The 21,421-nt window shown below is 35.7% G+C and overlaps 1 protein-coding gene across 3 annotated transcripts in view; it reads right to left on the bottom strand.

The window, feature by feature from the left end:
- Positions 1 to 3,742: 3,742 nt before the first annotated feature.
- The window catches only part of nrg3a (neuregulin 3a), a 366,558-nt gene continuing 348,879 nt past the window's right edge, over positions 3,743 to 21,421 (bottom strand). For 2 of the 3 annotated variants that reach the window (XM_055170877.2, XM_055170878.2), the window contains 3 exons: positions 17,916 to 18,034; positions 15,835 to 16,014; positions 3,743 to 7,081 (listed from right to left, as the gene is read on the bottom strand). In XM_055170877.2, coding sequence (XP_055026852.2) covers positions 6,535 to 7,081; positions 15,835 to 16,014; positions 17,916 to 18,034 — 846 coding nt within the window. In that variant the 3' untranslated portion in view covers positions 3,743 to 6,534. The remainder of the gene's footprint in view (positions 7,082 to 15,834; positions 16,015 to 17,915; positions 18,035 to 21,421) is intronic. The other variant, XM_055170879.2, reaches the window with a different exon arrangement.

The following is a 21,421-nucleotide window of genomic DNA, read 5'->3' as shown; positions in this document are numbered from 1 at the left end:
CATGTTAAAACAGTAATGCTAACAAGCAGAGTGGTAGATTAGGTAGGAAAGCATTATCTTTTAGCATTTGCTTGGTGCATGCCTATATGGCGAAATGCAAGTTCTGGGCAGTTTTTGACCCAATCACATAAATAATGCCATGTGAGTATCTGCCAAAGGTAAAACATAAGATTTGGCTTATGGCACTACATCCTGAATTTTTAATGTGAATAAAAAAATATAAAATAAATATGTTCATTCCTTTAAGGAGTCCACCTTGATCCTTTAATTTGGATGCTGTATAGTTTCCTTGCATATAGTACACTGTTAGATGAATGCAAATGAATGACATCAAACAAATGATTGTTTACAGCATTATTTGCAGTGCTGCTTGTTGTTCCCCTTGAGTTAGGTTGATAACATAAAGTGCATCTCCTTCCTTCAATGTGTAGAGTAATTCTTGAGTCTTAAATTCATTATGTGTGGAATATTGAGGATGGGGCTGAAAAGCACATTGTTATCTTTTGCATTGCTAATTTAAAACATTGCTTATGCTGACATCTCATATATAGTGCTATTCTAAAAGCAAAAAGGACACTAAACTACTTCACTGTTGTGTGGCACAACTTGTACTGAGTGACCTACTGGATAAATGTTTTATTTATGCAACTCATCCAGATCATTGATCAATTTTGTTCAGTTGAGTAGCACATTTTTGTCCCATCTTTTAGCCCTTTACACAGAGTTTGTTACTACAGACTGCAGTGTTTTAATGTTAGAATACAAGTGTACACTACTGTTTAAATTCCCACAGGTTAAGGCTGTTCCCACAGCTCTCTCACTGACATCTGGACAATATGTTTTTAGTGAGACATACCTAACCCTTCCATCTGCAGATCATCACAGCTCTGTTAAACAGATATTTATCACCAAAATATGCATGTGAAATGTACATCATGCCAGTTACCAGCAGGTGGCGAATGAATCCAAAGTCTTTCTCTTCCCTGTTGTCTCTGGATTATGACCTCATTCGTAATGTGCTGAGATAGCAGTATGATGAGAAAGAGGAAGCAAGGGATAGATTGGTATGGTTCAGATTTTGTGTGCCCCCCCACTCAATTAAACTCATCTTACCAGAGAATGTGCCACCATGGTATAATGTGACACCATTTCTGGATCACAGTCAGGATTCATGCCAAAGGGGAGGTTGGAGACAGCAACAAGAAAAAACACCACAAATAAAAGCACTCTTTTAAAGCAGGACAGTGATTACAGGTTTCCAAAGAGCTAGAAGAAATGTATATTTTAAATAAGAGAAAATATGGGTAGCCAATATTATAATCACAGTATTTAGTTTCAATAAAACTGACAATTCTTAAAAAAAAAAACGAATTAAAATCTACAAAATAGCTCAAAACCACTTAAAGGTGCAGTGTGTAAATTTTAGCGGCATCTAGTGGTGAGGTTGTGAATTGCCACCAACGGCTTAGACCACGGCTCACCCCTCGCTTTTGAAGCTACGGTAGCCGCCACCAGACAAACATGTCATCGTCAGTGACAACTTAGTAAAAAAAGTGTCCTTTAAGGGCTTCTGTAGAAAAAATGGCGGCACAAAATGGCGACTTTCATGTAAGGGGACCCTCGGTGTATGTAAATAAAAAGGTCTCGTTCTAAGGTAATAAGCACATAACGGTTTATTATGAAAGGTCTTTATACACCCTTGATAATATAATTTTGTATATTATTTTTCATTTCTGTCAAAAGATCCTTCTAAAAATGACACACTGCACCTTTAAATGTAAGTGTAAATTTGATCTGTATTGTATCAATGGCTTTGTAGCTACATTGACATTTGGGAATAGAAAAATTCCAGACTGATCTCACGGAAAGTCGTGTTACAGTCTTATTACACGTGTTATTAATTTATTTTTTATTAAGATAACATGGCACGAAATTCAGCTTTATTTCGTGTCTTGAGCACTAACGTCTTTTTCATGTCACTCGCACGAATTTCTATAAATAGTTTTTTGCACAACTTTCTTTTTCATTTTGTTTCGTTTGATTTTATGTATTGTTTTCTAGTTTTTTCCTATTTTCTTACCACTGTCGCTTGGGGTTAGGATCATTTATGTTACATTTTTAGACATCGTAACCCAAACCCCAACTCCAATCGAGAAGAGTTTTAAAAGCGGAAGAAAAACATGCAGAAACCAATACATAAAAGTACATCCTAACCCAGACCCCAAATCAAACCCCAAGCCACAATGATTTAAAAATAGAAAAAAAATAAGGAAACAAAAGAAAAGTTGTGCAATGGACATGAAAAACTATTTATAGAAATTTGTGCGAGTGACACGATAAAGACATTTGTGCTGAATGCACAAAAAGCTGAATTTCGTGCCATGGACACGAATAAATTAATAACATTTTTTGTGATAATAACATGACTTTCCTTGAGATCATGTTGCAAAAAATAAATTGTTGTTTTTGGCTGACTACTATGTTATGATTTCATTAAAAACCCACAAAACACACAATCTTGCATTATTCAACACTGAAGATTCATCTTTATTGAAAAAATAAAAAAATGATTAAATGAAAACAATAAATCTTTGAACTGAAAGGGCAATAATGAAATTTCTCACATACAAGAATGAACAGAAATTTCATTTCTTGATTTTGTGATTGCACATTAAAGTTTATGTCAAGGGGCTGTTATGTGAAGAACCATGAAGATTCAGCTGTACTCGTGACAACTTTTTGCACAGTTGGCGATTGCGCAGCTGATGTTGCCTTCAATGCACTTGTCTTCAGTAATTATTTCATCAATTATTTAAGTCACATATACCTTACAGTCTGCAATAAGTCAAAATGACAGCATAAAGTACCATACATTGTAATTACTGTGCAAAAACATATTTCAATGCACTTAAGCACCAGTGTACAAAATATGGTCCAGCTCAAATGAAACAATTTTTTTAACATCTTTTCAATTTCAAACAAACACATTAGTAGCTGAAAAGAACAGTAGGACAATTTATATATTTGCTGCCGGTACCTGGATATAAATGAGTCTGAAGTTTATAGATCAGTTCAGTTTAATTGCTCCACCTATGAAGTTTTAATAAAAGTTAATGAACTTTAACCATATTCAAATCAATATAATTCATTATTATTTATATAGCGCTTTTCACAATTATTCATTATTCCAAAGGAGCTTTACATGAAATAAAAACAAAGAAAACTGAATAGCAAAAGAACAAATCTTCTTCGTCTTCCTTTATTTTAGCCATTCCAGCATCTACGGCTATATTTATGGCGAGAACCAGTTAATCCATACACAAGTTATTCAGACAAGTTGATCCATATTTGGGGGAGGTACAATTTGTCATCTCCAATTTGCCTAACTTGCATGTTTTTGGCCTGTGGGAGGAAACCGGAGTACCCAGAGTAAAGCAAAGAACAAATCATTGCAGTTTTTAGATACAGTTAAGAATGGAGTACATGATATTACAGAGTTATTAAAATATATTTCCTTATTTGGATAATGTAATAAGTAGTTCTCCATTCCAAACTATATTATGAACATAGTCTAGGACTGGGGTATCCAAACTTTGTGTGAGCAAGGGCTACCACAATGGATAAAACAATCTGGAGGGCTACTTTTTGATATTTATCTACTCAAAACGTTTTTGTTTACGTTTATGGTTTTGAAGTTTAAGCTCAAAATACCCCACAGATAATTAATTACAGCATGTTGGGGTGTGTCATTTAAAATGCAAATGAGCAGATGGAGTGCAAACACTGATTACAATGATGGTGGTTTGTTGCAATTGAAACTCAGTTGTGCTGTGAATAATTTTCTCTCTCTCTCTCTTTCTCTCTGCACTAAATGGCTGTGCCGTGGTTAGATAGTGCAGATAAAGGGGGCGGTATTATCCTATTCTGACATCACAATAGGAGCCAAATTACAATGACCTATTTTTTCACATGCTTGCAGAAACCAAAACTAAGTTACTGGGTTGATCTTTTTCACATTTTCTATGTTGATAGAAGCACTGGGGACACAATTATAGCACTTAAACATGGAAAAAGTCAGATTTTCATGATATGTCCCCTTTAAAAAGGTCCTAATATATATACCATTAGGTACAGATATGTTTACATTTGGTACCAATATATACCTATGAGATACTAATATGTAACTTTGAGAAACTAATAAGCTCTTTGGTACCAAAATGTACCTCTGAGGTACTAATATCAACACTTTAGGTGCAAAGCTGTACTCTTGAAAGGGTACAGTGACAGATGGGGTACATAGTTTGACATGTGTGCTGCAACCCATTCTCACCAAATGCGTTTTTTTTGGTTTCTCCTTTTTTTTTAACCATTTTCGCTTGGGTTTAGGGTTAGATTTGGGTTTTGCTTTAGGATGTAATTCAATATATAGCTTTCTCCATGTTTTGTCTATTTTTAAATCATGGTCGCTTGGAGTTGGGGTTAAAATCGGGGTTTGGATGTCATTTTATGTTACAAAAAGTTGCTCTAACCCAAAACCCAAGCGACAATGGTAAAAAACAGAAAACAAATGAAAAACCAATAAATAAAACGACACAAAAAGATGCGCCATATAAGTGAACGGGAAGGACTGGCATATCATATGCATGCAAAATCGGAATTTGGCGTGTCTATTGCATGATAATCACACTGCGTGTTATTTGTACGCATTTTGGTGAGAGTGGACTGGTTTTCTGACACTTATGACAAAAGGGATAAAAAAAATACAAATAAAACGTCAATGCAGCTCATTTTAAAGGAAAACTTCCACTCATATATTCTTCCCTGTGTTCTTTATACAAATTCAATCTTAATATTTAAATTTGTCCTGATAGATCAGGTCTCTTACCCTTTTACATGATCATTTTGTCATCACAACTCTTCATCTTTACTTTTACCCGCCTTGGGTTAGGACTGCTTGTGGACAGGAAGATGAAGGATGAATGCAAGATGCATTGGGGACAAATATAGATTTTTATGATGCCAAACTACTTAGTCTTAAAAATGTTAGATGAGGAAAAACACATAAAAAGATAGAAATGCAGGATAAACTTGACCACATCTTTGACCATACATCAAAAATTCTATTAAAACTGATCTATAAAACTTGGCAGACCATTCATTTTAAAGGTAATATACCAGGATTTGGGCTGAAATAAGCAGACACGTCAATTGTCACATCTTTTGCTCCATTTTCTCTTTTTGTGGCTTGTTTGTAGATCGTTATGGGCATACAACTGTGACAGATTCAGCAAATGTTGTTACAGTATCAAACCCGAGAATTTTCTGTCTTCATGGCTTGACTCTGCTTAGAATACCATCAACATGCACAACTGTGTTAAGTGAGGGGTCAGAAACAAAAACAAACAAACATTGGAAACAAACAAACAAACAAACAAACAATCATAGGTTCATTTGTTAATTCTTCTTTCTTAGCACATTTGGTTGTTAATTCACAGAAATAATACGTCCCGATCCGCAGGTAGAGTACTGACTCAATGTGACCGCTCCCCCACCTCCCTCCCATCCGAAAGCAGCAGTTCATTCCGTAAAAACAAAAGAAAAATCACAGAAGCTCCTTGTGTCGGTTGATCCTGACCCGACATCCGGCGCAGGACTCGCCTCTGTCCGTTCAGAGGGGCCGTTCATGATTTGTTTGTGCATCTCAGATGGTGTGTAACACGACATGCTCTGTTCACAGAGCTTATCTTTACACACATCCGAACCGAAATGAATTAAACCAGATTGAACGTCACTGAGGCACAGAACAGAAAAAGCAGATCGCTCCACAAACTGTCAGACATACCAATTTCTTCCCATGGAGGTCTCGGAGGCAGTGCTTAACTATCAGTTACCTCATGCCTGCACACAATGATTGTTTAGGAGTTTTGTCTGATTACAATCCATGATCTGCTTGCTGTGTTTTTAGGGCAGATGGAGCCATGTTCCTTGGCAGGGTAGAGGACAATGACTGGGATGGTGATAGTAAACACAGCTGCTGCAGGTGCAAAACACAAGATTGTGTGTTGGACAACATTAGCTTGGCTAAATATGTGGTGAGTGAAAAACAACTCCTTTTTGTTCGTTTTTTAAAATGCACTTTTTCTCACATAGAGTTTTTGAAACCGGAGGATCGATAAATAAAAAAAGAACCTTTCGTATTCCCATATTCCTTTTTTTTCTGAACTTGGTCACCAGTTTGAATTCATATATTTATATCCATTTATATATATTTATGTATATTTTATACAGTTAAAACACCATGGAGATGACAGACTATTTGGTTTCTTTTTCTAAGTAGAAGTTTCTCCTTAAATAAATGCATATAAATAAATTATCTTTTCACGTGTTCAAGACTGTCAGTCGCCCATACGCACAGCAGGTTCTCGGAAATCGAATGTTAGTTTTAGTGATTCATCCCGATTTGGCAGAGCACCCTGGTGCTTCGTGCCCAAGACGCAAGGGATGTTTGTGGCTAGTCCTGTCGGTCAAATGCTCTCATTGGCCAGGCTTTGTGGCATCTTTGTGCGTGTCTCTCGGGCCTACTAACTGAGTCTCTGTGGGGCCAAAAGAAGCCACTCCCCCGTGTCCCCCACCATTTGCTAAAAGGATGCACACAGTCTCTTTGGCCCCCTGAGGAATGGAGCCAACAGTGTCCTCCTGTTTCCTCTGGGCGTACGCTAGCGCTCTGAGCTGTTCCTGAGCCTCATCTAGCAGAGAGACCACTTCCTCCTGTCGACCAGCTGCTTTATTGGAAATCGTTACGGTGGGCCGCTGATTGACGGCAGAGCCATCCGCTGTGCTTTCTAGGGGAGCTGAAGTGCCATCGGTAGGTGCTGTTTGCATACAGGAGTCCTCGTCCTGGTAAGAGTGGACAGAGGGGATGATGGGTATGGAGCAGGGTCGGTAGGGAGCAGGGGTGCCTGATCTGAGGCTCCGGGTAGACCTGTAGTCTAAGTGGCTGCTCCATGATTTAGAGGACTGTGAGGCTTGCATATTGTAAAAGGAATCCTGATGTAGATCATTAGCTGGGCCCGAGGTGTTCCTGCAAAGAGAGGAAAATAAAATATGGAGTTTCTTGGCAATATGTAAGTGAAACTGAAATATAGATGCATTTTAGCCTGGCATCACAGCAAAAAGACAAAATTTGTACCTCTGTTATAATGTCTGAGCACAGTTTTTTTGTCATGTGTTGATATATTTCCAATTTAAACATATTAAAGAATAAATTTTTTGTTTTTAATAGCCAATAGGTTTAAAGGGATAGTTCGGCCAAAAATGATATTAAACCCATGATTTATTAACCCCCAAGCTGTCCGAAATGCATATGTCCATCATTTTTCAGACAAACACATTTTCATTTATTTTAGAAAATGTTTTAGATCTTTCAGTTAATCAATTGTAAAGTTACGGGGTCCACTCCTTCAAGTCCAAAAAATGTGCATCCATCCTTCACAAAATAAATCCAAATGGCTCCACGATGATAAACAAAGGCCTTCTGAGGGTAATCCACGCCGTTTTGTTGTAGAACTATTCACATTTAAAACTTTATAAACGAAAATAACTCTCTTCCGGTAACCCCGCCATCTTAGTCGCGTCCGCTTTCAAGATGAGAGCGTACGCAGTTTATGGAGGTTTCTGTGATGCTGTTCTGTGCCCCTGCCCGAATTTGTCATATGTCACTAAGAAAAGTGCGTATACTACGCTGATACTCCTCAGAAGGCCTTTGTTTATCATCGTGGAGCCGTTTGGATTTATTTTGTGGAGGATGGTTGCACAATTTTTGGACTTGAAGTAGTGGACCATGTAATTTACATTTGATTAACTGAAACATCTAAGACATGAAAAAAAAATTAGTCTGAAAAATGATGGACATGTGCATCTCGAACAGCTTGGGGGTGAGTGAATCGTGGGTTTAATATAATTTTTGGCCAAACTATCCCTTTAAGTTACATCACACCCAATGAACACACATTATTTGGTAGTAGGTAGCAGATTGACATTCTCATTTTACACTGCAAAAAATGACTTTCAAGAAAAATTTTACTTTGTATTTTTGTCTTGTTTTCAAGTAAAAATATCAAAAAATTTCTACAATTAAGATGCTTTTTCTAGATGGCCAAAATGACGCAAGAAAGTTTTTTTTCTAGTTTTTAGAGCAAAAATATCAAATATAAGTGATTTTGTGCATAAAACAAGCAAAAAATCTGCCAACGGGGTAAACGAACATTGAACCTTTGAATGAACATTTTTCTTAAACACTAAATTCAAGAAAAATGTGCTTACCCCATTGGCAGATTTTGCTTGTTTTATGCACAAAATCACTTAAATTTGATATTTTTGCTCTAAAAACTAAACTTATTTTCTTGGGTCGTTTTGCTCATCAAGAAAATCATCTTAATTTAAGAATTTTTAGATAATTTTACTAAAAACAAGTCAAAAATACTAATTTTTTTTTCTTGAAAATATTTTTTTGCAGTGCAGACAAATGTCATTGGAGATCTAATGGTTTTGGTCAGTTTAAAATAAAAAATAAATACATTTTGTCAAGAGTACATTAGGATACACGTGGCTTTACACATAACAGACTAAATAGCAACAAAACGTTTTGATTAGACAATTTGATTTTATGAATATTGCACTTCATATACATTACATTATGCAAGGTCTCTAAGTTTTTTAAGGTTTTTCCATAGTTAGGTACGTGCAGCCTTTATAATTGTCACACCAATAACGTTGTTTCCCATAAATGCACACCAGAAGAGCCGTCCCTTCTCCATTTGTTGGATATTATTGCTTGTGGTTTGTCCATTTTAATTTGCAAAATACCTACAAAACCTACATAAACTTGTCACATCCATACACTCTAAAAGGGTCAAAAGGTATGAGCCCAGCATGTAATTTAACCCATGCTGGGTTGTTTAAACCCATTGTTGGGTCAAATATAAAACAAAATTCTGGGTTAATTTCAACCCAGCTGCTGGGCCAGTCCCTTTTTGACCGAAAGTTGTGTTAAAAATAACCCAGCATTTTTTTTTGACTATCACATGTTTAGTTAGCTTATCTAAAATAGAGAACATGAGTATAGACTGATATTTTTCTGATGTCTGAACTCTATCATCAGGGGTTTAAACAGATTGTTTCATATATTAGTAATGAATACATTCTAAGAAATTAAATATTTTAATTTTGTCACATCGTTAAAGCTGTTGAAATGTTGAGGTTATTAAGTTTTAACTGAATCAATCAATTATGGTACATTATGTGTCTCATGTTATTATTGTAGATATTTATTTCTTCAGTTTATCTAAATCCCCAAAGGCTACTTTGTCTCATAATCATAATTTAGTTCAGCTGGGATTTAAATTCTACTTTTGCTACTCCTCACAGCAGTCATTCTTAAGTGAACGTTCAAAGATTTGCATGCCAAATACTTAAAAGGGATAAAAGCTGAATTTCCATCCAAACACGGCCTTTGGTAAACTAATCTCTTAATTTATGAGCAATCAGCAATGTTCCCTTGACTCATTATCTTTGTGTAATAATTCATAATCCCTGACAAAGAATGACTTTTTTCACGACATCAATATTTAACCAAGCACTGCTGTTTCTGATAATGAGAGTCAGAGTTAAGCCTCAATCATTATAAATTATGAAGGGAAATTGTCTGATTCAATTTTCTATACATCAAGACATACAACAAAAAACCTAGAGTGTTTCAGCAGGATACTGAAATATCAAGCCAAAAAGCAATATTTAAAGGTGGATAGATTTAGATTCATGTCATTTGCCTTTCAGCAATAAGACAGAGGTGATGTTATGTCATCTAATTAATATTCATGAGCCATGCTGATAAAGTTTCCAATATTTAGCCTTTCCATTTTTCCGAACTCTCAAAGAAATTTCAGCAGAAAACTGTAAACATTTTCTTGACCGCTCATGTCAGAGAACGGGGTTAGAAATGCCTTTGTTTTTAATGAACTCCCGCTGAGAATGTCTCGCTGTGACCCTTCCTTCATCTCCTCTGCTTATATAAGTGTAAGGAAGACACTCGCAATCTAAATCCCTGTAAAATAACAGAGATCAATTCCTGCCATTTAAATTGGAGTTGTGGATGCTGCAGTGAGGTCACCTGATAAGCTAAGTGATTGCTTGTTATAACGGGATGTAACAGAACATTTCATGTGTTGTGGGTTTGTCTATAGGAAGTGTCATAGTGTTATAGCAATCTGTGCAAATGATGATTTATAATGCTATTTCAATTCTCATAGTATCACATTGTGGTATCATAGATCTGCAGGGCTTTTTTTTTTTTTTAGAAATGATTAGGCTAAGAGGTGTAATGGTTAGTGCTGTGTTCAAAATATCGATACGACGATACATTGTCATGAACACCTGACGATGCGCGCATCCATACAGCACCTTCCGTATCTATTCGGATGCCCTTTTGAAAGTAGCGTGAAGAAATGCTGTTGATCTGTGATCCATATGGAAAGGACACATGTGACTCGTGGAGTACGTAGAGTGAAAAGTAGCGGGCACTTTTACCTTCCGTGTGCGTCTCGTGGGCGCACGCGTCTGCACAACTTGTGCGTGGCATTCTCTCTCTCTCACGCGTGTGCGTTTTTTTATTAGCCACTCTCTTATAAAACAGTACTAACACATCTGAGAAGAAACACGAAAAAGAGCTGCATGTGAAAAGTGTACGTCTAGAGAAGAGATAAAGAGCTGCTTCAAACTATAGCTGTCATATTAATAATCTGATTTCTATTAAATAGTATTAAGTCTGACTGAATGTTTATACTAGTGCTGGGAAAAGATTAATCGCGATTAATCGAATACAAAATAAAAGTGATTTTTAGCATAATATACAAGTGTGTGCTGTGTGTAATTATTATGTATATATAAATACACACACACGCACGCACGCGCGCACGCACACACACACACACACACACACACACACATTCATGTATGTATTTAAGAAACATTTACATATGTGTATATATATATATATATTTATATTTTTATATATTCTATATAAATTAAATATATAAATAAAAAATTTCTGAAATGTATATATGTATGTTTGTGTGTTTAAATATACACAATAATTACACACAGCACACACACATATATTATGCAAAAATAAACTTTTATTTTGTATGCGATTAATCGCGATTAATCTTTTCCCAGCACTAGATACTACATATATTCATAGATATAGAATAATTAAATGAGAGACAAATATAATGCCTAGAGTAAGGCACTAGGCTATCTTTGTAAAACTGCTTTGAAAAATCATAAGTGAAGTATTAACTTAATTTTAAATATTTCTACGAGTTACCCGAAAAACACAACTGTTACAACACTGCTTATTCAATGTACAATAAACAGATAATAATAATAATAATAATAATAATAATAATAATAATAATAATAATAATAATAATAATAATAATAATAATAATAATAATGTTACTAAATTCTGAACAAAAGTGTAATTCAAAATAGTATATCTTTATGTGCATCGTATCTTGGCCTTGTATCGGGATACGTATTGTATCAGGAAATTGTTGGCAATACACAGCCCTACTGATCTTCTTAAAACCATCTTACTGAAAACTCTTTTATAGGCAAATACTAGCTGCAAGAGAAGGATGCTGATAAGGTAAGGGTCCTGATAACCGGTAAAATAACCTTACAAATAGTCAGAAAGCAGAAAGGCTATAATCCAGACATTGGAGACGCAGTTTTTAGATGCAAATCCATTTAGTCGATCATAGTCTGAACAGCACATTTTCATGAAATCCGACATTAAACCATGCTTTAAATTCAATTAAGTTAGAATTTTGTTTGAAATGCGCCTCAGACAGTCAAATCAGATTTTAAGTAGTTTTGCGTTATTCGAGACCCGTCGTTACCGTAATGTCATACATAAAGTGCTGTAGCGTCTGCAGCTTAGTGTTAATGTTGAATGATCAAACAAGTAAGTGATTTTATATACAAGATGTGCAGTAATGTGCAAAATACAATAACGCTTCTGCGGCTTATGTGCTTTTTTCAAAAGAGTTCATGACAGATTTGATGGTTAAAACAAATTTCAAGAAATGCACATTTAAATCCTGCATTTACATGAGATTTTAAATTAGCATTTTTCCTTCAGATTTGATATCGCAAACTAAACAGACATGCGTGTGTAATATTGTGTATGTAAATACATTCAGTATGGACAGGCCTAAAGATTAGATCTGGAGAACAAATCAGACTTTAGAGCAGTGTAAACAAGCTTTAGAAAGCTCATTTTAAAAGCCCCCTTGAATGCGTTTACACAACAATGTGGCTTCAACAACCGCTATGAATATGCAATGGTGGATTTTGCCTATATAGCCTACTTTAAAAGCTCAACTAGAGGGAATGCAAAACAATCCAGAGGAGTTTGACAGGTTCCTGTGTCTAAAAATACTGGGAACTATAACAAAGTGCAAAATCTGTTCCCTGTGTAAGCCTTTTTAGTTAGATAACAGCATGCATTTCAGGTGACATACGAAATGAGAAGGCCTATATTTGTATTTTCTACTGTCATATGCAAAACAGTCTCGGTCTCTCCATCTATTTTTCTGTCATTCCTCTCCCGTCTCATCCCACTCTCTCCTTGTTCCTGTCCTGTATCCCAGTCCGTCTCTATGGTAACGGATGTTTCCCCGGCAGAGGAATATTCTTATGCAGCCTGCAAGGCTGGAAATAGGTCAGTACTGAGACCCCATTGAGGCTCTGCTAGAGATTTTAAGGCTCTTTCTGCACTATAAAGGTTTTCCTGTCTAGCAAACAAGCACTAACTGGCTCAGGATAAGCTTGTGGTTCGTGGTCTCATCCAGGACTGCCCATTCCATTGATATATCACTGGCTGTTTAATTGGCTATGACAGTATGGGTTTTATTAGCTGTGCTACTCCTGAAGAAGGCAGCACTCCCCAGTGCCATACTGTCTCTGTGAGTCATGCCTGCACACAGAACTTCAATAATAGAGCTCAGATCAGCTCGCATGTGGCTCCCACCGTCAGCATACAGACAAAGCCTACACACATAAACAGTCCACAAAAACTAGGGAGCAATTATAAAACAGGTTTTATGACATACAGAGCCATTAATTTTACCACAAGATAATCAAAGCCAACTTTGCCACTGGCACATTGCAAATCTCGGGAGTCTCCAGGGGAACAATAGGGAGATAGGGTGCCACCAAATAATAGTGTCATCCACAAGTGTTTGTATCGCGGTTGAATTAGTGTCGCTAGAGAAAGAGAGACAGTGATGTTATTTTGGGCGATTTACTGCTCTATTTTCTCTCGCTTTCCTTTGCAGGATAAAACATTTTGTTCATCTTTCCAGACTTCTCTTATTTACAAAGTGTGTACCCTTACTGTGTGCAGCTTTGTGTTGTATTGTGAAACGATTAGGAAACACCACATGACATAAATGAGTGCAAAGTATCACTGTTTTTAGTCTGCTGTGCATGCAAATCAAGTATCAATATATTTACATTTCTTTCCCACAATTGTGACTCCTGTGTAAATACTGTGCATTAAGGCCTCCTCTGTGTTTAATTAAAAACCTATGTAAACACTTGTAACGCAAGGGCACCTGCATAGGGTAAGGGTCAACCGCACACGCTGCTATTTTCCTTAAAAAAAAACAGCAGCTTAAAGGAGAAACAAAGAAATAAAGCTTTATCTATTCAAGATCGAGCTGGAAACTCTTAGGGCTCTATCATACACCCGGCGCAATGCGCGACGCAAGTGTCTTTTGCTAGTTTCAACATGGTGCAATTAACATTTTCACATTTAGCGCCACATTGTTTAGATAGCAAATGCATTTGCGCCCAATATTGCTCCCATGGGCGTTCTGGTCTGAAAACGAGGTGTTTTATTTTGAGACAATAGAGACTATTTTAAAATAGACACCATTGAACACAGAAACCTGGTCTAAAGTCTAAAGTCAATGGCGCAATAGTGTTTTTTTATTTATTTAAAGAGCGTGTTAGTAATATGCGCCTATAACGGGACGACAACGTGGGTTTGCTTATCACATACATGATTGCGCAGCAGCACAAAAACACTTTTAAGTACGAAAAATTAAAGGATTGAAATGTAAAAGATTATTATTGAGTCTCTTGGACATAAATAAGGACCAATTATGACACGTTCAAGGCGTTGCTTCACCTGTAGCCTGGTAAGTAAATAAATGCTTTGCTTTAAACAAATGCATATGTTTTTTTAAATGCTTCCTCACGATTTATTGTATATGATGACTCTGTACCTGTGGATATGATGAGATGAGAAACATTTTAAGTAACGCTTTTTAAAAATCCCATGGCGCTGCCCGAGTGCTGAAACGCTTCGGCTCTCCGCATGTTTGTAAAATCTTGATCTCTTGTTTGTATTTTTAGAGAACAAACCTTTTCTTGTATATTTGCAAATTACTTTATGAGATTACGATGATTACGTAGGATATCAATACATTTACAGCAATTAAAAGCCTGCTATTTGTACATATAAGGTTTTAATCCAAAAAAATAAAATTTTTTTTTAACATTATTCTTAAACTGGGGGTCTTCTTCCCCTGCTTAGTTTTTCAGTTTACAAAGTCCGTCATCTAAAAAGGGATTAGACATAGCGCCAGCTGTGGTATTTAACAAATTTCTTTCACTGCAAAACCCTCTAAGTGCATGCAAGCTTTTAGGTAAAAACCTCCACTTCTAAAAAATCCACTTCTTTGGAGAACAAATAGTAAAGAGTTGCCAAAATCACTAAAGATGCTAGACAAATCGCAAATGATGAGTCAAAATGTAAAAATTAAGAAACTGAACCACACATTAGAGGACGCTGTGATGCATTTGGCTGCCACATTTGGGTTGTTTTCAAGTCTGATTTGTCACAATGGACGCAAGTTTGAATGTGATCCACGGTGTTTCACTTCCATGCTTTTAGAGGACTTTGCTGATGTGGCGTTTAACGGATTCCACCAACAAACTCTTTTTTGTGAATGGCATTAGGTAGGGATAAAGCAGATTTGAAGCGAAAGTATTTAGTGAACATATAATATTTGCAGAGAGTATTTGCTTAAAATCTAATTTTTGTTTTTTAGCCGCTTTTGCATCTGAGCTCTTCAATTGTTGTTTAAAGACTGCAGGCTGACTTTTAAAGTGACAGTTCACCCAAAAATGACAATTCTGTTATAATTTACCCTCATGTTGTTCTAAACTTGTATTGTTTGTAAAAATTGCAAACTTTAAGTTTTTATTTTATTTTGATGAACACAAAAGAATATATTTTGATAAATGATGGTAAGCACACAGTTAACAGTACCCATTGGATTCCATATTACTTGTTTTTCCTACTATGGCAGTCAATGGTTACAATCAGCTGTGTGCTTACCATCATTTATCAAAATATTTTCTTTTGTGTTCATCAGAAAAAAGAAATTCATACAGGTTTACAACATTAGCATGAAAAATGATTTTTTGGGTGAACTATCCCTTTAAATCATAGGATAGAAGAACCAGACAAAGAGTTCCTGACAGAGGCAGACACCTGGTAGAACTGACTTGAATGGACACTGCTGTTCCTAAAAATAACACCTCTTTGCATATAACTGACATTATCTGAGTGCAGAAATGCATTAATGCAAAGTCGTAATCCATTACGTCCACAAAGTTTAATTCATTGAGGCAGAACATTACATTAAATTATTAGCATTTAGCTCATTGAGCCGGTGGCCTGTAATGTTTCTAACTAACCTTCTTACTGACTCTTTCTCTAAGCTGTCTACTTCCTTTAGATGTTGGTAGGCAGGACCAGAATCTCTCGATCCACCAATGGCATTCAGACATCCTCTAGTTATTGGCGGTGTTCTGCGCGGAGCAGACCGAAGAGCAGAGCGACTCTTTTGATCTGGATTGTGAGAAAGGGAACTGCTCCTATAAAAAATAAAATAAAATAATAAAAGTACCAGTCATGGTATTATTCAGTTTGTAGTTTTGTAAATACTTTTTAATTACGATTGTAAATACATGACACATGCTGTTTTAAAAGTACTAAATTATTACTAAAAATGTGCCAATAGAATTTTCACAAAAGGCAAAGTAAATGCCTAAAAATCACATTTAGTCTCTTTATAATTCCTTCAGTTAAGCCATAACAATATAATTATCATATAAAATGTTTAAAATGGCAGTTTCCAGACTCTTTGGTGTTCTTGTTCTGAAATTTGTGCAGGTACGTATATCAATATTCCATAAATGTTTTCTATGCATAGTGCTAGGAACACTGAGGTCATATATAAGAAAATATGCACTGTAGGTTGCTTTAGATACAATCTTTTATCAAATGTTTAAATGTAATGCCATTATCTTATAGCACATATGACTCTAAAAAATAATGTATTTTAGAGAGTGTTTGTTTTCAGAAGAAACTGACAAATAACAACACTCATGTTCTATGTTGTACATGCATACTCAGATAAACGTAGATATAGTTCTTCTATCATCAAGTAATAGAGCATATTATTAGCAATGAGTCACCTTGTTTCCTGATATTTATGTGATGATGCCTTGCAAACTACAGGGAAATGCTGTATATGCGTCACATTAACATAAGAGATTAATCAACCTATCAGAACACTGGCAGTTAGGAGCACATTTGACTATTTAGTAAAATAGCCCGAAGAGGAATTCACACTCGATTTTAGATGAGACTCCGACAGAGTGATAATTTGCTGCATATTTAAATGCTTCTTTATGTTGAGACAAGTGCAATCAGTTAGTCTGTGATGGTCTTTTGAAGACATGAGCAATGTGGGTGGGACATTGTTTGGAAACAAATTACAAGTCATCACAAAATAAAATGTGATTGCATGAGTGCACTGTCAAACCACAAACAAAAACAAAGGGTGGAATCAGGATTTAAGACTGATGTTTAGATTGAAGAAAGCATGAGGATTAGATAAGCTGAAAGGATTTGTGCCAACAAGGACCCCGCCCTGCGCCTAAACCCAAAACACATACAGACTCACATCCACACTCACATACTGTTGAGGATTTCTTTGTTAGTGGTCACAATTCAAAACAACAGACCAAAATTGCCTGTTAGCCAACCTTTTAGTGTATTTACGAATACAAACTTATTAAAAATAAAATAAAAAATAATGACTGCTAATATATTTGACCATTGTCTACTATACTGTCACAGTGATCTCTTTCTTCTCGCAAGATAAATCATTTCATAAATGTGCATTTATGTTCTTGTTAAGTAATAAGCACGATAATGCCCATCATCCATATTTATCTCCATTTACTGCTTCTCTGAATGTCTTTGCAATTACGAAACGCATTTTTATGTATGAGTAACTAATTGTAATTATAATAATTCTTTACAATTCAGAAAAATATTCATTGGGTGCACTGTATTGTGCCCAGTTTAATTGGTCGGATGTAATTTAATTTCTCCCATCACTGCTTTTTGACAGACTGATAAGAGGCATGTGTTCTTCATAGTGTATCATTACAATATCATTGTCATGCTATTAAATGGCTATGGAAAAAATATTATTTTAAATTAGGTAGGCTGTCCTTAGATGGACAAAAAAAATGTGTTTTGCAACTAAATTGGAAAAGACATTTTTAGCACAATTGTAGCTCATTGTTGTGGCAGTAACTAAGAGAGCACAAGACAAGATCAAGGCAAGTTTTTTTATTCCCTAGCATGCAAAAAGTGGTATACCTTAATAAATGTAATTGGTTGCATTTGCTGTGATGCTAGTCTTTATAATCTCTCCCATCCACCAAAATGATTTTTCAAATCAATGTCAATTAAACCATACCTGGGATGCTTTCCTGTTGATGTGCCCTGTGGACTGGTAGAGGCAGCGTTGCTTTGAGCAAAACGGGACTCGCATACTGCGCCCCCATGTGGTGGAGCAGACCTTGTTGATTTATAATACTGCAAAAACCAAAGACACAAAGAGAAATGTCATCAGTGACGATGCTCTAAATTTTAAGATTTTTTAAAATTTCCAGTAGGACAATGTATCTAGTTAGTAGGAAAAGCTCATTGAGGATTCTGCTATACTTTTTTTCTCGACAAAGAGTCACTTGCCGGTTGCACTGGTGTTCAGATAATCTAACAGACTTCTATGGATCCTGCAGACAAATCCAATTTAAATTTCACACCTTGAAAGACTTTCCTCATAAAACCCAATTGCCTCGGGCAGAATGCACAAAATGATCTGAATGTCAGAAAGATACTTAATCTCTCCACTATCCCACCTTCACTCCACAGTGTCGAGTGGAGCAGAATAGAGAGGCGGTGTGCAAAAAGAGACCCGATGGCTGATGGGGGATCAGTGAAGGACACTAGAGTCACCCTAATTGGATAATATAGTCATTTCAGAGCTACTGTATGTAAAACATGCACAAGTCCCAGAAGAACTCCCAGAACTGAAATTACTGTATGTAGGAACAATATGGGCAGTTCATATAAGACTTTCATAATTGGCCTTTTTAATCCAGATGAAAAGGATATGATATAGCATAGTCACAAGGAGGAACACTGACATAGAAATAGCATACACACTCAGAAAAAAAGGTACATGATTGTACAAAAGTTGTCACTGGGGCGCTACCTCTTAAAGTAAACTTTGTTCCCAAAAGGAACATATTGGTACCTCTGGTTTACAAACTGGGAGCCGGAAGATGGTACCAGGGGGGCCCCAGTTTTATGACATTTTATGAAATACATTCATTTATCATGAATTCTGTGTAATTAAACGTAAAAAAAATAAGGCAACTAACCAACAGCACTACTTTTTTGTATAATTTAATGCTTTTTTTATTAAAAAGTTTTAAAACTGTTTTTGTTACAAATTTTCTTTGGGGGGCTGCGAAGGAATGCACCGTACCCAAGGGGGGCCGCACGCTGAAAAAGTTTGGGAACCACTGCTCTCATACCTTATATCTGTAACTAAATTAGGACCTTTTAGTTACTGTCCTAGTGAAAAAAAGGTACATGAGTGTGCAGTGTATGGTATAAGCTTGATATGTGACCCTGCCTGTGAAAATCAAGCTAATGCTTTTTTCTACATAAAATCTTTAATGCAGGTTCTGTGGAAATATACAATAACACTGATATATTTAACATTGACTGAGTAGGTTCATGTAAAATCAAACTTTTTTGATCTTTATCTCATAAATAGATTATAAGCCTAGCCAGGATTTTACAAACAAGATCACGTGTTTTATGCTATGTCCAATTCTCAATGTTAATTTGGATTACATATTCACTGATTGTGATAGTAATGTGCTATTGAAAACATCAGGTGAGTAGGAGGTAGATAGAGGAACAATAAGATAGAGAAAGAATGAGTATAAAGGTGTAGGAGGAACTGGTGGCAAGACTTTCTGAGTAATAACAGATTTATTTAAATTCAGGAAGTAAAGCCAGAATTTTTAAAAAGACATCACACTCGTGATTCACTGGCCTGAATTGCAAAAATAGTCATTTTCACGCATATCTATTTAAACATAAAAATCAAATGAACATGTCGGATTACCTTTGGCGGGTAAGGGTATTTATTTAGAAACCCAAAGTCATGTTAGTACCCATCTTGGTTGACAAAAACAGAGTTATGACTCACAGTGCTATTTAATGTCTTTAAAAAAAATCATTTTCTGGAACAGGATTGAGGAAGATAGAAGCTGTCTGATTCATTCGCAGATTGAAATGGTCATTTCTGAATTTAAGGTCAACACTATTCAGCACAATGTGTCACATGGGCATTATAAAAGATGGAGGATGATCATTACTAAAGCAATCGATTTCTTTTTCAGTAAAACTGCACCTTGGCAAACTCAAACGAACCTGTTAAGACAATCAAAAAAGACTTCATACAAAATCTTTTGAAAGCGCATCTGTCTGATCTCTTCTTACTCAAAGTACAGCCACCTACAATTCCATCAAACATGTCTGAATAGACTACTAAACCTTTAACAAAGCCAAGGAAAAATTCAGATAAAATGTTTAAAAATGTGTTTTAAAACTGTACAAACAACATATTTTTTTTTGCTGTATATGTTTTCACTTAGTATGCATTGTATGCATGAATGAGACAGTTTAGAAATAAAATAATTTAAATAATATAACAACATATGACCGTGTCTGTAAAATCCAGGCTAAAGTCTCACAATCTAATAATATTAGGAGCATCAAAGTTTGATATCAATCATTGATTTCACATTTATTTCAATCTTTGACATTCCTTTACCAAATCTTTACTAAACTTAATATCTTCACATTAGGACAATTTTATGTAGCAAAACACACGCAAAAAACTATTTTAACTAGGTTTTTAAAGGCACATATTTGCCATATTTTTAATTAACCGGTTATAAGTTTCATTGTTTTTCAGGAGTATTTCCCAAAATGCACATAACACAAATAAACGTCAGTATATCTCCGAATAATTCAAGTATTTTAAACTAGCATTTTTTGGAAATGTCAGATACCATAATGGCAGATATAATAAATGTCTGATATTTACTGACATCAAAATGAAACATTTCACCTAGCATATCACACCATTTTTTTTTTTTTTGACTATAAGTCGCACTGGACTATACATCGTGTTTATTTAGAAAATGATTTCACAAAATCCAAGCCAAAGAACAGACATTTAATCTGGAAAGGCAAGTTATTCAACTAAACAATAGCACAGAACAGCAGGCTGAATAGGTGTCCGTATATGTTAAAGTAACATTAACAGTTATTTACACAATGGGCTAAATTAAAGTTCAAAAAGGTCCCGAAGTCATTCCACATCACTGAATCCATTGAATTACATAAATACAGGAGCAAAGCGGACTCTTGCGGCTATAGACGGTAATGATTTCTCTTGGTTCATATGAAATAATTTTGACGTAGAAGTCGCACCTGAACTTTAAGCAACACCAAAGAGTTTTTTTTACCTTAAAATAACGTTTCCAAAAAAGTTTCAGTCGTTCATCCACTCGAAACAGCACTAAAGAAGTACTCGGGTCGCGGTCCTGTAGTTCGACTACAAAAAGAAAACTACAAAAACTTGCTTTACGGCAGACCTAAAATCCAATCAGAGCCAGCTATGCTGCAGTATTTATGACAGTGGTAATGGACAATTACGCTTCTAACCTGTAGGGGGAGCAAAGAGCAAAAACTCTTTAGTGTTGCTTTAAGTTCCAGGACACGCCAAACTATGAAAAAAGTGTGACTTATAGTCCGGAAAATACGGTACTGTTTATTCAGCAGCTTTATGAACAAAAACAAACTCCAGCAAAATGAAAAGTAAGGATAATAGTT

The sequence above is a fragment of the Misgurnus anguillicaudatus genome, chromosome 11 (genome assembly GCF_027580225.2).
Source record: "Misgurnus anguillicaudatus chromosome 11, ASM2758022v2, whole genome shotgun sequence".
NCBI lineage: Eukaryota > Metazoa > Chordata > Actinopteri > Cypriniformes > Cobitidae > Misgurnus > Misgurnus anguillicaudatus.
This window is presented reverse-complemented; position numbering and strand designations above follow the sequence as displayed.